We start from the raw sequence: 14589 nt of genomic DNA, 5'->3' as shown, positions 1-14589 counted from the left end.
CAGTATGATGAACTGCCCACTATTCAGAGACATGAATTCAGAAGCAATAACTAAAAATGTTCTTTCCTCTCTGCCCTGGACAAATAGATCATCAAACCCTTCCTCACAAACAGAAAATGAGCAACAGAAACGTGTAGATCTCTGCTCAGCACACAAAATTATCACCTAAATGAAGATGACCAAAGAAAACAAACCACGTAACCAAAAAAATCCCTTTTTCTTAAAGAAAAAAACCAAAACCAGTGAAAACCTTATCTGTTAACTTACCATTATGTTTTTCTTATGACGTTTTTCTTTAATATGCTTGTGAGCTCCCTGGATGTTTTCAATGTGAACCAAGCAGAGCTTGCATAGGTACTGACAGTTGGTGTATTCTGGGGAGCGCTGAGGAAAAATGGCCATAGATTGAGATAATTTTTTTCTGCCAACAGTGTCTGAAAAGCTCAATTCTTTAAATAATAAATTGTATTTCACAATTATGTAACACTTCTAATGTCAAGGTGCTTTGTAAATATTAAATGATCTCCAAAAAAACACAGCAGAAATGGATTTTTACCTGTATGACAAGTGGCAAAAGCAAGGAAAGGAAGTGAGGTGACTTGAATGTTACACTTCTCAGTACATTTTTGAGAAGCAAGATTAAGACTGAAGAGTTTATACCACATAAGGCTGACCTAAAGGCCAGTAAGCCATTCCCTTGCCAGCTCAAGCTTTAATAACTACGGATTTATTAAATCTCTGCATCTATCCTCCCCTCTCTGGAGAGAAAATGGGAAGAATTCATTGTGTTATCTAGTACACACGTTAGGACAGATGGTGGTGGTATTTGGCTGGCATATTTACAGCAGACTCTGCAAGTACTGCATTTTTTGTTCTATTAGAAAGGGTGCGGCTGGCCAACACGGAGGAAGAGAGCCAGTTTCTGACTTAATAATGGCTGTGCTCTTGATAAAGTGGGATCCTCTGACAAGGGGTAAGATTATTCCATGTTGATTAATAATTTGGGATACTCAGAATTCAAGAAACATGCAGAACAAGCATCTTTGTGTACATAAAGGCTGGAAGAGATGAAGTACACAAATGGACAGCTGCTACCCAGGAGACCCCTGTGACAGTCTGTAAGAAGCAGCCAAGCCTCAGATGATGGGGGGCAGGGGATCACTATTTTCCTAGGGTCTAGGAGGGATACTGGGGAGCTTATCCTACCAGGAAACCAGTGAGAACTACTAGACTAAACGACAGAAAAGACTACCTCTGCAAAGCCAAGAGGTTGCTGGCAAATACTCCACTTTAGTATGTCTCATCCTGCAGTTGTATTTTCTTGCTCTACTAAAACACAGCTACAGAGATCAGAAACCTTTTAATATGCTCACTGCAAAGACAAAAGGGCCTCTTAGTTTTTCTCCAGACTTGTTAGCATTTTTATGTTAGCATTTTTACAATAACTGCTATCAGTTCTAATTGGGAAAGAAAAGCCCCTACTTAACATTTTCATCCTAATTCTAAAACATCTATAGTTACTAAAACCAAAACGTATTCTGAAAACACCAGATGTTTAAACAGTGACATAACAATGAATGGAGAATGCTGTTTTAAGACACTAAGGTAGACTATAGATCAGTTAAACAAATTTGACTTACTAAACCACTACTAAACTTGGGCAAGTTTTTCCACTTACTGAGTTTGGTCATTTGCTTCTGCGGGGCGGGGGGGGGGTGGAGAGTGGAAGAAACTCTGATACTTTCCAATTGCAGAGTACATATCAATTTAAAATAACATGGTCATTATCCCTTTATTACTAATTCTCTTCATCCTTATTTTTTTTTAAATGAGACAGATACCCAGTAAGAAGAAATTAAACATCAATTCTGAAAACAACTTGGCCAGCTCAGAAGACTCACGTGTTCAATACACAATGACTGCAGTAGATGAAAACTATTTTACCACTCTTCTGAAATGGACTATCAGCAATAATACTATTTTTAAAATTGGGTATTTCTTTACAATACTGATCTGCAGTACCATAGCAACAGATGTTGCCAGAATGGTCGAGTCATGTAATGCCTTTTATTTTGCCTTTACTGCCTTTTTTAAGTCATTAGTTAAACTTAACGCCACTGAAAAGGGCAAGAATGTAGTGCGACAAAAAAAAAGCTACAGACTACTACTTGAGTAAGACACATGCATCTAAACAAGCAAGGCCTTACATACGTGTAGTCCTGACTTAAGCTAGTGAGGGAGGTAATCCAGCTCAAAGCGAGTTGTATTTTAAAGTACTCACAGAGAATGGGAATGTTCCATATGACTAAGAAAGAGAAACTGAAGAATATTGTTAAGAGAATGAGCCAAAGAATTAGAGACCAGTCAGAATGAGTATCCAGAAAAATACTGTAATAAATTATTATTAAGCACATAATAAACAGATCATAGGTGACAAACTGATCTGCTATAAACAAATTGCACAAAACCAATTTTAGGGTTGCTTTTTTAAAGATAAAATCATAAGGGCTTGAAGAAGCAGATGTTGTATCTTGAATTCTACAAGGTTTTTGTCACTTGTCATAGTATCAGTCTCAAAAGGAAACCAGAAGTACTATCTAAATAAAGAACAGTAAGGTGGGAGCAAAATTCCTCAGAGAACAGCCCTCAGAGCGCACACACTTAAGTCTGGTTCACCACCAGTTTAAAGGCATGTGCCAGGTATTTTTCAGCAGGGATCCTTCTGGGGTCAGAAACATTCATGTTTTTGTTGAAGACTTAGGAAATGCAATAGAGGGTATGTGCTGACTACAAACGTGAAACATACCAAATTGGAAGAGATTACAGAAGATGTAAAATGACAAAGAAAATCAGTGATGGCAAGAAAACAAAGAAATTGAATAAATAAGCTACAATTATAGTATCAAAATATAATTCCTGCTTAAGTACTAACTGCAAATGATGCAAAGCTGGGAAGATCTGATTAGGCATTTCTTAAGAGAAGGATATGGGGATCATTGCCAGTCAAACTACAAGCCAACCTCCTACTGCTGCTAAAACAACAGAGATCCTAAACACTGTACTTCAGACAGATGAAGTCAGCTTTCCTCTTTATATACAAGACCTAAACTGAAAGTGCATGTCCAATTTTGGGTAGCAGCTACATGGTAGATGCCTACAGAAAAGCAACAATAATGAACCATTATAACAGTAACTAAATTTCAACAATAACTAAAAACCCTCTAAGATCAAAGAGCAAGTCTGAAGAAAAACATATTGCATTAACAGAAATTATCTTCAAATATGTAGGAAGTTGCAGAAAAAGTCAAACTTTATTTTCCTAGGACAACATGTAATTGATCAAAACGCTACAAGAGATGCTTACCCTGGACATTAAGAAAAACTTCTGGGTTACCTATACTTACTTTGTTTCACTGGAGAGGTTATTAAGAAGAGTTCTGATGAACATTTTTAAGGAGTCATCTTCAATACATGTGATTCGGACTGGTGGAAGGCTAATACACTGAAAATACCCCAAGGTTCTTTTCAATACTGTACTCTGTGTTTCTAGGTAGCCAGACATTCTAGAACGTCTTAGGTAAGTAGTGGAACTGGAAACCTTTAGGTCTGCAGAGTTATAAAATGTTGTTCTACAAAGGCTACGTGTGCCACAAAAGGAACTCTAAGTTTCCAGTCCTTAACGTCTACCCCCCATGAATGACTAGCCAACTACTAGTGATAGTATCTTAGATCAATAAAGTGATTCATTACAAAGAAGAAAGAATCAGAGGCAACATGTTCTAGTAGAAATAGCACCAATGTAGAAATATGGTAATAATAATGACAGAAAACACCCATTTTCTTTCTTTATCTAATAAATAACTCAACCTACTTTTTCAAGTCGGGAGATATAATCTCTTTCCAGACGCTCTTCAGCTTGTTTCAATCCTAGTTGCTGTTCAGCTGTCAGATTAGATTCATCAATAACAGCAGTGCTTTCTAAATAATCAGCTTCCAAAGTATGCTCTTTAGTTGATTCAGAATTCTTTATTTTACCTAGAGAAAGAAACAGTTATTTTCTCCAGAGTAACTAAGGAGAGGAAAAATGTAAGTTAAGAGTGCAGAGCAGTTAAGAGCATCTCACTAAAGAGTTGGACACAAATCACAGCTGCATTCCAATTTTTTGTCCAAATGTTGGCCAAAATCACCTTTAACATTAGAATCTTCCCAGTATGTTTACTGGTATTTTGCAGAGACTTCAGCTACTAGAAGTGCTATCAAAAAGAGGAGAAAAAACATCGTGGATTGATTTTGCAGTTCAGTCACAACTCCAGAGCCTCTATTAAATTCTTCAAGGCAAGAAAGGGTTGGGGTTTTCTGTTACGCAGAACAGAGTACATGAGATTGTTATGCTCTACTATAACACAAACGAGAAACACTAGGCTTAAGATTTTTTACACAGCATGTTTTGTTAAGGAAGCAGTCACAGAACCGCCTTAGACATTCACCCAGATGACCTCGCAGAGCCAGTCATCAGGCATGCCAAGCCCTACATTCAGGAGGCTACTGGAGTTACATCTGAACACCTTCTGACACCTTGCTGCCCTCGGCTAGCAACCACATAGTTCTGGAACGCTGCTGCTCACAAACACGCAGGTCAATTCTGACAGGCCAGTTCCTCCAGATGCCTATGAATTGTTCATAGGCCACTCATCTGTACAAACATCCACAGCTGAAATTATTCCAGTAGTCTTTACATCAGCAAAAATTTATGTTTTTTTCTTCTTTTTTTCTTTCCTTTCAAATGAGGTATGTGCTACCACACTAGCTAGGAATCAAAACTGAGCAAGTTTTCAGGTCCTGTTTTCTCAGGGACAGAGAGGGTCCTTACAGTACATGATGGTGGTTTACAAAGAGCTGACTCACAATCACAGACTGGTTTGGGTTGGAAAGGACCTTAAGATCATCCAGTTCCAGTCCCCTGCCATGGGCAGGGACACCTCTCCCCAGACCATGTCACACAAGGCTCTGTCCAGCCTGAACACTGACTGCCAGGGATGGAGCATTTATCTCTTCTTTGGGCAACCTGCTGCCATTTCAACTTGGTTTTGCTGTTAAATTTTATTAAGATAGCTAAAAAAATTATGCACTTTAATATTCTCCTAGTATTTCCATACAAGCAATTACTGTAGCTGTTGAAATAGTGGGAAACACTTCAAATAGAAAGCCTGCACTGGCATGTTGTCTTAAACCAGCATTTTAATTTAAAAAGCTGTATTCTGAAGAAGTGTGACAAATTCTACACTAAGGAGTTAACCTGAAGTGAGACAAGCCTGATTCATGTACTTAGTTGTGAAATTGAAAAGTATGTATATGAATTTAACACTTATAAGGGTAACCACTGGTGGATGATATGTATTCCAGAGCTCTCTAATTCAAAAGGCCAACTACCAAAACATATTTTAAACATAAAAGCAAAACAATCACAGATAAAAGGGAAGTATTTCCCCTTACCTATAAAACCCCACAATTTTTCTTGCAGATTTTTCCTCTGATCTTTCTGAACAGCAATAATACCTGGCACTTCCACAAGTGACAATGATATAATGAAGGGTTCCCCCCCAAATGTAATATTCACAAAACTGCCTGAACCGCCCCCAAAAAAAGTATTGTGCAAAGAGTTCAGGTTTTAGGCATGAGAAAAAGAGACAGCTGCTATCATAATCTCTTATTCTCTAAGTAGTATGTTTGTATTTAACAGCAGCTTCTCTAAATGCCATCAACAACTTACTACATGTGAAAAAAATATTCAAAGAGAAACATTTCAAAGCCCATTTCAGACTGTTAACAATTTTACCCGAAGAAAATTGAATAAAGCAGTGTCGAATACTCACTGAAGTCATCAGGTTTATGCTCCATTTTCCTTTGATCTGAAGAAGTCTTACCAGCATCACCAGTCTGATCAACGTTAGTCTTCGAAGTATGAACTCCCAGTGGGTTTTCCAACAGCAGTTTCCCTTTCTGTGTAGCTGTTAAACTTTCTATACCGATCCCATTCCCCGAAACATGGGAGCCTGGAAAGTTTTCTCCTACTGGATGAGCTTTTGTCTGTTTCAAGTTTTCCACTGCTGATGATAAATTAGAAGATTTTTTTGCTTTTCCATGACTTCGCTCCTGAAGGTTTGATCCCGTCTCTTTAGTTCCAGGAATACAACTGTTCACTTTGCATGATTTATTGTCTCCTTGTTTTTCAGAACAAACATCATTCTGTTTGCTTTTTTTGCTGTTATTCCCACTTGGAGAACTTCTCCCAACGTCCTTCACAGATTTGTCATTTCTGTTATGTTTGTAATTTTGATTATTTGTAACTTTGACTGCTTTGCCTTCCTCACAGACAAGACGGACTGACTTCCTTGGGTCATGATTTCCATTCTTTGAGCTCTGGGCCTCTTCCATTATAGTGAAGACCTGCTTCTCCTGTCTCTTGAGACCACTTGAAGTGCAATTCTTCAGCAATATGCAGTTGATTTTAAATCCACCGTGCAGGCAAGGATCGTAGCTGATTGTCTACTGAAGAAATAATGATAGACATTTTTAAACTGCAGGAAGAACAGCAAAGCTCTATGCAGACAAGACATTAAAATAAACCTCTCTAAAGCAAAGCAAAACTACAAATGATAGGAAGCATCTTCCCTCCAGAGGAACAGGTGAATTCTCAGAATACATTCTGTATTAAACTCATGAAAATGTTGATCATCTTAACTTCCACTGAAAAGAGGAGGGGATCTGAAGAGTTGAAAAATGGCAGATCATGGTAAAAACACTCAGTGATGAACCTGCCAACAGCTTGCTTTTTCTTTCCTTCCTATTTCTGGCTTCCTGAAAAAAAACCAAGAACCAAGATATCTGCAACTACACTGGAGGAAAAAAGTACGGAAAAAATTTAACACATCTAAAAAATACCACTCAACAAACACACAGCTTAAATATGCCGCTAGAGAAAGCTGATTCAGTTTCCAGCAAGCAAGCTCCATCTTATTAACTGATTAAAAACCCCACAAGTTGCAACTATAGCTCAAAGTATTAATAATAAACCTGACCTATCACTTGTATCCACAGACACTCAAGCAAATTCCTGACATGTACAATTCTCATCCAAATTAATTGCCATCAATTCAATAAGATTTTGCTTAGCCCAAAAAAATCACAAAAAGTATTTTGTTCAGCTGCAGATTCATTTTACTTATCCAAACCTCAGTCCTTTAGGTGGTGTATCAGCTGAACTCCAAGATTGTTTTTCCAGTGGGAAGCTAAGCATGAGTGGGTCTGTTTGTAAGGTATTCCTCATACTAATATATAAAACCAAGAACTGTTCTTCTGTAACAAGAACATGGATTTTTTGTTTTAATAACCTTGAGATAACAATAAAAACCTATGATAATAAAGTATCAGACACAGAAGAAAACAAATTTTATAAGGCTATAGCAAGATATGGAAGTTGGAGTTTCTCCCTTTCCTGTACAGCTACATATTTGGTAAGTAAAAGCATGATCCATGGAAATCTCTGGCATTTAGAGAACCCATCAAAATAAGTACCTTATTATTTACTGAAGGAATAATAGAAAAGTCAATGAACTACAACTATTAGAAGTATCACAATGTACTTTTGTACTTAAATAACAAGAACCAGAAGGAAGGATCAGATTAAAATGTCTGCTTTAAAGAAAAAGCCCAATCAAACTTTCTGAATATTATCAGTATAAAGGACAGTAATTTTTTTCTTTTCAAGCTATATACTGTAGTTACCATCTCTCTCGAAGAGACACAAATCAGGCTATACTTCAGGACAAAAACCACATACTAAGAATGGTTATCTTAAGCCTCTAGTGACATAACTGAAAGCACGTATTATCTTGCAGAAATGAAAATCAAACAAAAGAAACCTACCAGAATTTTCATGACCTTCATGTTAGCAGCACAGTCTTTAGTAAAATGTAAAACTTGACAAAGAAAATCTGTATCCCTAAATTCATTCCAACGGCAAAGTATTTCAACTGACAGATACATTTAGTTAATATTACAACTCTTTTCTATTAAACACTGGTTACACCTGGCTCTTACTTCTAGACCAAAAGTCAAAGACCAAAAAGCAAAATTATTAAATAGTATTAGCCTTTGGATTGTAGTCAGTCTTTCCCGTAGCAATTCTTATTGGCTTGGCAGCAGGAACTAAGCCTCGGTGTGGCAGGAAGAGCCAAGGCTTCCTACAGGTTGGCCAAGTTATTCTGGTCTCTGACCACCAGTATAAAGCACTGAGCTACTGACTGGCAAGATGTGGTATCTACATACAGGATGCCACTACCTTTAAACTGTACTCTACTGGGATCTTTTTCTTCTGTAACCAAGTTACAGCATGAGAGTAGGTTTTCTCAAATTCTAAACTATTCCTTATGCTTTAGTTGCTCGACCTGGAGAGGGAATAAAACCCAAACAACAACAGCAGCAAAAAAAAAAAAAAAAAAAAAACAAACCCCAACCCACACACATCAATTCCACTTTCATTTCTGATTCATTTCTGACGTGCACATCACCATTAACTGCAGATGCTGAGGCCACACTTCCACATTCACTGAAAAGCAGCGTAGGTCAACACCACCTAAAAGGCAAGCAACAACAACACCCTTTCTCCAGCCCTGGTTACTTACTCCCACTCCTGGGGCTGCTCCCTCCCTTGTGCAGGTCTGCAGTGAATAAAACCGGAAAACCAATCCAGCTTAACATTAAGCTGGCACAAGGGAGGAGGAGGAGGAGCAGGAGCTGGTAATAACAAACAACCAGTTGGGTGGGGACAACTTCTCTTGGCACCATTTCCAGCTTAAAGCTACCATGAAACTGTAGCATTGGAGGAAAAGTGGGGCTTCATTTTGCTCTGCTTTTTGCACGTGTCACATAGTTAGGTTCATATTCTGCAAGGAGGTTTAAAAAACAAAAACCACAAAAATTCTATTGTAGGCTTAAACGACTTGATCTCATCCATTCAACAAAATACCCAGTTACATATTCAAAGAGAATAGATAAGCTTAAATCAAATGTACAAATGTGATATGAAAAAAGCCACTCAGAAAACTGCTAGTAAAAACTATAATCCAGCTAATAAATTGAGTACTGTGATAATGTCACATATTAAGAATTCAATTAAATACAAATAGTTAAGATCAAAAAGCACAGATACATTCCTTATTCCTCAGAAATACAAAGAACAAGTCTTGAAATTTCATAAGACAAGAATATTTTGTACAGAAAAAGGGTTCTACAATGAAATTCAGAATCTGAAATACAATTACAATAATAATGTTGTATTTTGGCATCTTTTTCCCTCTTCTTTTGAATTAAATACTGAAATGATTTAGCAAACAAAAAAATACACTAAACTGCTGTAACATACTCAATAGTAACCACATTGCCAAGTAATGAAACTTAACATGAAAAACAAAGAGACCACTACTAAGCCTAAGACAGTCTCAAAAAGATCTTCCTTCCTCTGTCAGATATTGGCCATCTATACACGAGAGAGGGGAGAGAGGGAAAGAAGTGCCTCCAAAAAGAAGAACATGGTAGGAAACAACACACTAGGGGAGTGAATCACTGCTGAGGTGGCATCTTTCTAGAAACCTGGATGTCTTATTCACCAGCTCAGGCTCAAATTGCCAGACCTGGAATCAAAGAAGAATTTTCTCCCAGGCAGGCTGGCAATAAAAGCAGAATTATTCACCTGCGTCTGCAAAGCGGGGTATGATTAACCTGCTGAAATCATTTCTGCATGTTTCATTTATTCAACATCCTGCTGTTACAGGGGACTTGGGTTCCTCTGCTTTCTGAATGTACAATCGGTTACTCCTCTGAAGCCTACCTCAATTCTTGGCTCTTTGTAGAAAAATAATCTGGCTGAAATACAAGAGTTTGAGGTCAGACACGACACTATCTGACCTCAAACTCTGAAAAATTATTGAGCCTATACATAGCTACAGCAATCAAACTAAAAATGCTTAACATCAGCTTCACTTTTACTACAGCAGAATTCATTTTAGGCTCACAAAACGAAGGAACGACATTGTTTCACTTTCATTTCTGCCAGTTTCTTTTGTTTCCTCCTACTCTCAGTCTAGCATTAGAAAATTCTGCATTTGAATTGCAAAAACTCTGGGTAACTTACTTCAAACAGGGGGAAGAAAAACCCAAACACTTTCAAGAAGGCATTTCTACCCATTTGCCCTTCCACTCCTTCCTCTCAAGTTGTTCAACCATATTTAACTCCTTCAGAAACACACGTTTTGTGTCAGAAATGCCATAACAGGGCCTCTTTCAAGATGAAGGCCAAGTTAAACTGTGAGCTCCTGCATTCTGAGCTGCTCTTTCGCAAAAGTATTTATTTAATCATTTCACTAGCAGCAGAACTGAATATACCTGGTTTCCTATACATTCATTTTGTGATCCTCTGTTACACTCTGGATCACAGACCATTGGGCAAGCAGAGGAGAGATGCTGTAGCTGAAGGAACATACGCACTGACTGCTTCTTTAGCTACTCCCTAAGTGGAAACTGTTTTCCCCTCAGCAGAGACCCATCCTCTGATGCGGCATCATTTTTCCAGAAAACACAGAGAAATGGAACAATCTGCTTATATTACTTCAAATATGTTCAAAAATCTGGTCCCAACTGGCTGAATGTCCGAAAGTTACGACACAAGTGTAGAAGAGCAACTAAACGCAAAGAGAAACGGTCTCACAAGTTTCATTTCCCAGGGAGTACTAGATTAAATATAAACAGCTAAAGTACTACGAACATAATTATCACTCCCTCCTTTGAGATAGAGACCTGTATTTTATCTGAGACCTGCTTTTATCTGTCCCATGATTGTGCCTTAAGCCCAAATCTCTCAAACCAGCCTTCCAACAGTACAAGGGGTGATTAACCTCAGTGTGTCCAACCCTCCTCACCTGATTACCAACATAGCCCAGTTGAACTTCCCCAACGGAAACAGAAAGAAATTCAGCAAGCAAAGGTTACAGCCACAGAGAAGAATGAAAGGAAAGGTTGTCTTCTGCACTCTGCTCAGATAGCAGCAGACGTGATGTCTACAGACACCCCTCATGTGCTGGTGGAGGCATCTCTTTTCTGGACTGTTTGCAGCCTTAGGCCCATTTTTGTTTCTGAGAACTTCTACAAGATCATTCAAGCTTCTCCCATGTTCTATGACAATAGTTTTTAAAAAAAGCTATCATACATTTATGTTTATTATGTATTAGACAGAACTTAGTACAAATTGTTATCAGTCCTTGATGTTTTTCCAATATACTTACAACTAAACCTATCAGAGATTACTGGCCACTAACACACCTCAGGCTCTACCAGCATTAAACCCACCAGTGTTCTTAGTAACAAACATAAGTGCTAGACAGTATTCCAGACCTTCCTGTTACTACAGGCTATAGAATATAGGCTAGTAGGTATAACACCACTAAAATCTATCGAGAAGGAAGCCAGCGCAGACCACAGAAAATCTAACACACAAAACAGGGATGCAACGAAACCTGTTGCATTTGGGCTTAGTGAAGATACGCAACTCAGTAGGAAGCTCCCACATTGTGTTTACAGCGTGGAGGATTGAAAACTTCCAAGGAGTGATCATTAGACAAACAAGTATGTATAACTGTAACAGGATTATCTGAATTATGAAAGTACCACTGAGTAACTAACATGAAAGGCTTTGCTTGATGCAAAACTTAATAACATACCTATGTGCAAATATCTTACAACTGAATTACGAAATCAGCAGAATATGCTGGATAGGAGATCCATACAAGAAGTGTTTGTTAGAGATGATTCTCTCTCTGCACTGATGGCCGCTGTCTGTTCTACAACATGGTATGACTCACCGAGAAGGCAAGAAAGAGGCATGTCACAAACACCAAGAACTACCACTTTCTAAACCTATTACTGCTGATGACTCCCATTCCAAACTCGGGAAAGCCACCCTATCTCAGTCACACCAGCTATGTAACTAAGTAACAATGGCTTCCCTTACCTGTTTTTCATATAAAGATTCTGGTTCTGATCCTAGGTTTTACTGTAATAGCCCTTTAAACATTTCACAATCAACTTAAGCAAGCACTAAAGCCAGAAGAGGGGTACCACCTGCCTCCAATGTCCCAGTATGCTGTAAGATACATGCTGTAGCCAGAGCAGGAAACTGATCCAAGGCAGCTCTAACTTCAAAAACAAACAAACACAACATTTGTACCAACACAGGTGAGGAGGCTGGAAAAACACAGTGCAGCACTGCCTAGGTTTAAAGCCTTTCAGAAGCTGAACGAGCTTCCAGAGGTCTGAACTGATCATGAAACTGGTTTAAGTGGCAGCTATGCATTTAAACAGAATTTATCCACCTTAGTCTTAAATCTCCATTTATATTTGGCACCTATGCTAAATAAAAATACAGCAGTATTTATTTGTGGCATAGAAGTTTATCTGGATCTTGTGTTCAAGCACTAGAGATGTTCACACCCAAACTCCAATCTTTGAAGAAGCAACAGCCTTTGAGCTACTTCATACCAGTCACAAGCTAGCTCACAAACCACAGGTTTGAATCTTCTACTGATATCCTTACATCTGCTTTACCAGCATCCAGCACTTTCACTACTGAAAGAAACATGCTGAAAACCACTACTTTAAAAAATACGGGAAGTAAAAATACATCCATATAGTTGACGCATCAACTGAGTCACAACAGTCCCAAGCTCCAACTGGTTCCAGGCTCCCAAGCCAAGCTTTGCTGACACCAAAAAATAAAGTCTGAAAATGCTGGAAACAGTATTTTATTCATTAACAAAAAAAAAACAAAACAAAAAAAAAAAAAAACCCTAAGAACATCTGACAAGTTGCTTGGTTGTTGTTGGGGGTTTTTTTCCCCAAAGATCTGCTAAAACATTAGTACCAGAATTAGGACCCAAGGATACAGTAATGAGTGCACATACATGTATGCCCGCATCTCTGGTTAAAAAAAAAAAAAAGTAAATATTAGATTCATATGCATTGTGACTAAATTTAGGTAATAAGATTTTAGTGCTTCTAAGTTAAAAGTGTTACTGATCTATCACTTATGTGCACTTGAACAATTTATCAAATGATATACAATATAATCCTAATGTGCCAAAAGCATCTGAAATGTTGACTTCCCCTGGATTGCTTCCATTCTTCAAATTAATCCACTAAGCAAATTGCAGGATCCTTCCTTCTATGAGTTGTCAATGCAAGTCAGTACAAGCATTCCATTATTTCATTAAGATAGGGACAAAAATAAAGTTCATTTAGTAGAAATGCTTTGTAAAATTTCAAGAATACTACAACTACAACACACGATACACTCTCAGCCCAGAAAAATTTAACTGCCTTATGGAATCAACGTGAATACACAACCCAAAAACATTACTCTGACAAGCATATCCATGAGACACTTAAGAGGAGCTCCCCAGGGATCTCTTACTTTCATATAAGATACAGGGAAATCCTACTTCCCTTTCTTTTTCTCCCCACAGCAGCAGTTCCCTTCAGAGGAAGAACCAGGTAAATGCCCCATGGCATCCAGCAGTCTCTTCCCCTCTGTTATTTGAGGTACAAGAGAAAAGTCCCAGTTGTCTTCTGCGCAAGAACAGAACATGTAAGGAACTTTCTGATCCCTCCGTATTTACCTTCTAGGAATATAACCAAATATTTATGTTCTGGGAAACTGTAATTTCATCCCAAAATTCACTTTATAAAGGTATTTTCAGTAAGGTGGAAAAATTTCTTAAAAAGCTCCCTCCAAAAATGGTGTTTGTATCCTAATATAGCACCTTCTGCCAGATACTGTAATTAAGTCATATTTCCATGGCCGACTTACTCTTCTCATAATGGAAATAATTATAACTATCTGGGGTCAGACTATCCAAAAAGCACCTACTGAAACACAGAGCACAACTCAAATGAAAACAGAAGCAACACTTATCCTCTATTTTCAAGCAAATGCAATGACTCGAATCCAGGGCACAGTGCTCAGGAAGCCAAGTGACGCAGAGGTGGCATGAATATAAAGAAACCATTAGATCTATAGTTTTTATTGTACTAATCCCTGCCTTAGCCTAAACCTGATTATATTGTTTGTCTGCATGTTATGAGCTTGTCTTCCTTTGATATACCCAGAAACAACCTTAAAAGCAAGAAGGCCTCAGGTAATATGACACATTCAGCCAACTGGCACATTGCAACATATTGCAAAAGCCGGAGAGACATTCAGCTGTATTTGTATACAAGATAAGCCAACAAAAGAGCACAAACACACGGGCATAGGGATGCCTGTGTGTCATTTCAGGCACATCATGACCCACAGAAAGGAGAACCTTCGCTTTGGCAATAGGCGTCAGAGGGGGACACGGCTCATGAGGACGGCACGGGAGAGAGGGGCAGTTCCTCGGGGAGCCTCAACAACCGCAATGGTCCTCTCCCCCAATATTTAACTCCACAGGCCGTGAGAATAAGCGACAGCAACCAGCTCCAGCCCTGCAGACCCCAACG

The 14589-nt window shown here is 38.4% G+C and overlaps 1 protein-coding gene across 6 annotated transcripts in view; it reads right to left on the bottom strand.

The window, feature by feature from the left end:
• Positions 1–14589, bottom strand: part of TUT4 (terminal uridylyl transferase 4) — a 48483-nt gene that overhangs the window by 33358 nt on the left and 536 nt on the right. For 5 of the 6 annotated variants that reach the window (XM_065673330.1, XM_065673332.1, XM_065673334.1 and 2 more), the window contains exons 2-4: positions 5874–6546; positions 3872–4035; positions 268–384 (exon numbers count right to left, since the gene is read on the bottom strand). In XM_065673330.1, the coding sequence (XP_065529402.1) occupies positions 268–384; positions 3872–4035; positions 5874–6435 (843 nt within the window). In that variant the 5' untranslated portion in view covers positions 6436–6546. Of the gene's footprint in view, positions 1–267; positions 385–3871; positions 4036–5873; positions 6550–14589 lie in introns of all 6 variants that reach the window. The other variant, XM_065673331.1, reaches the window with a different exon arrangement.

The sequence above is a fragment of the Lathamus discolor genome, chromosome 3 (genome assembly GCF_037157495.1).
Source record: "Lathamus discolor isolate bLatDis1 chromosome 3, bLatDis1.hap1, whole genome shotgun sequence".
Lineage (NCBI taxonomy): Eukaryota > Metazoa > Chordata > Aves > Psittaciformes > Psittacidae > Lathamus > Lathamus discolor.
The sequence above is the reverse complement of the archived record's forward strand: the minus strand, read 5'-3'. Positions and strand labels throughout refer to the sequence as shown.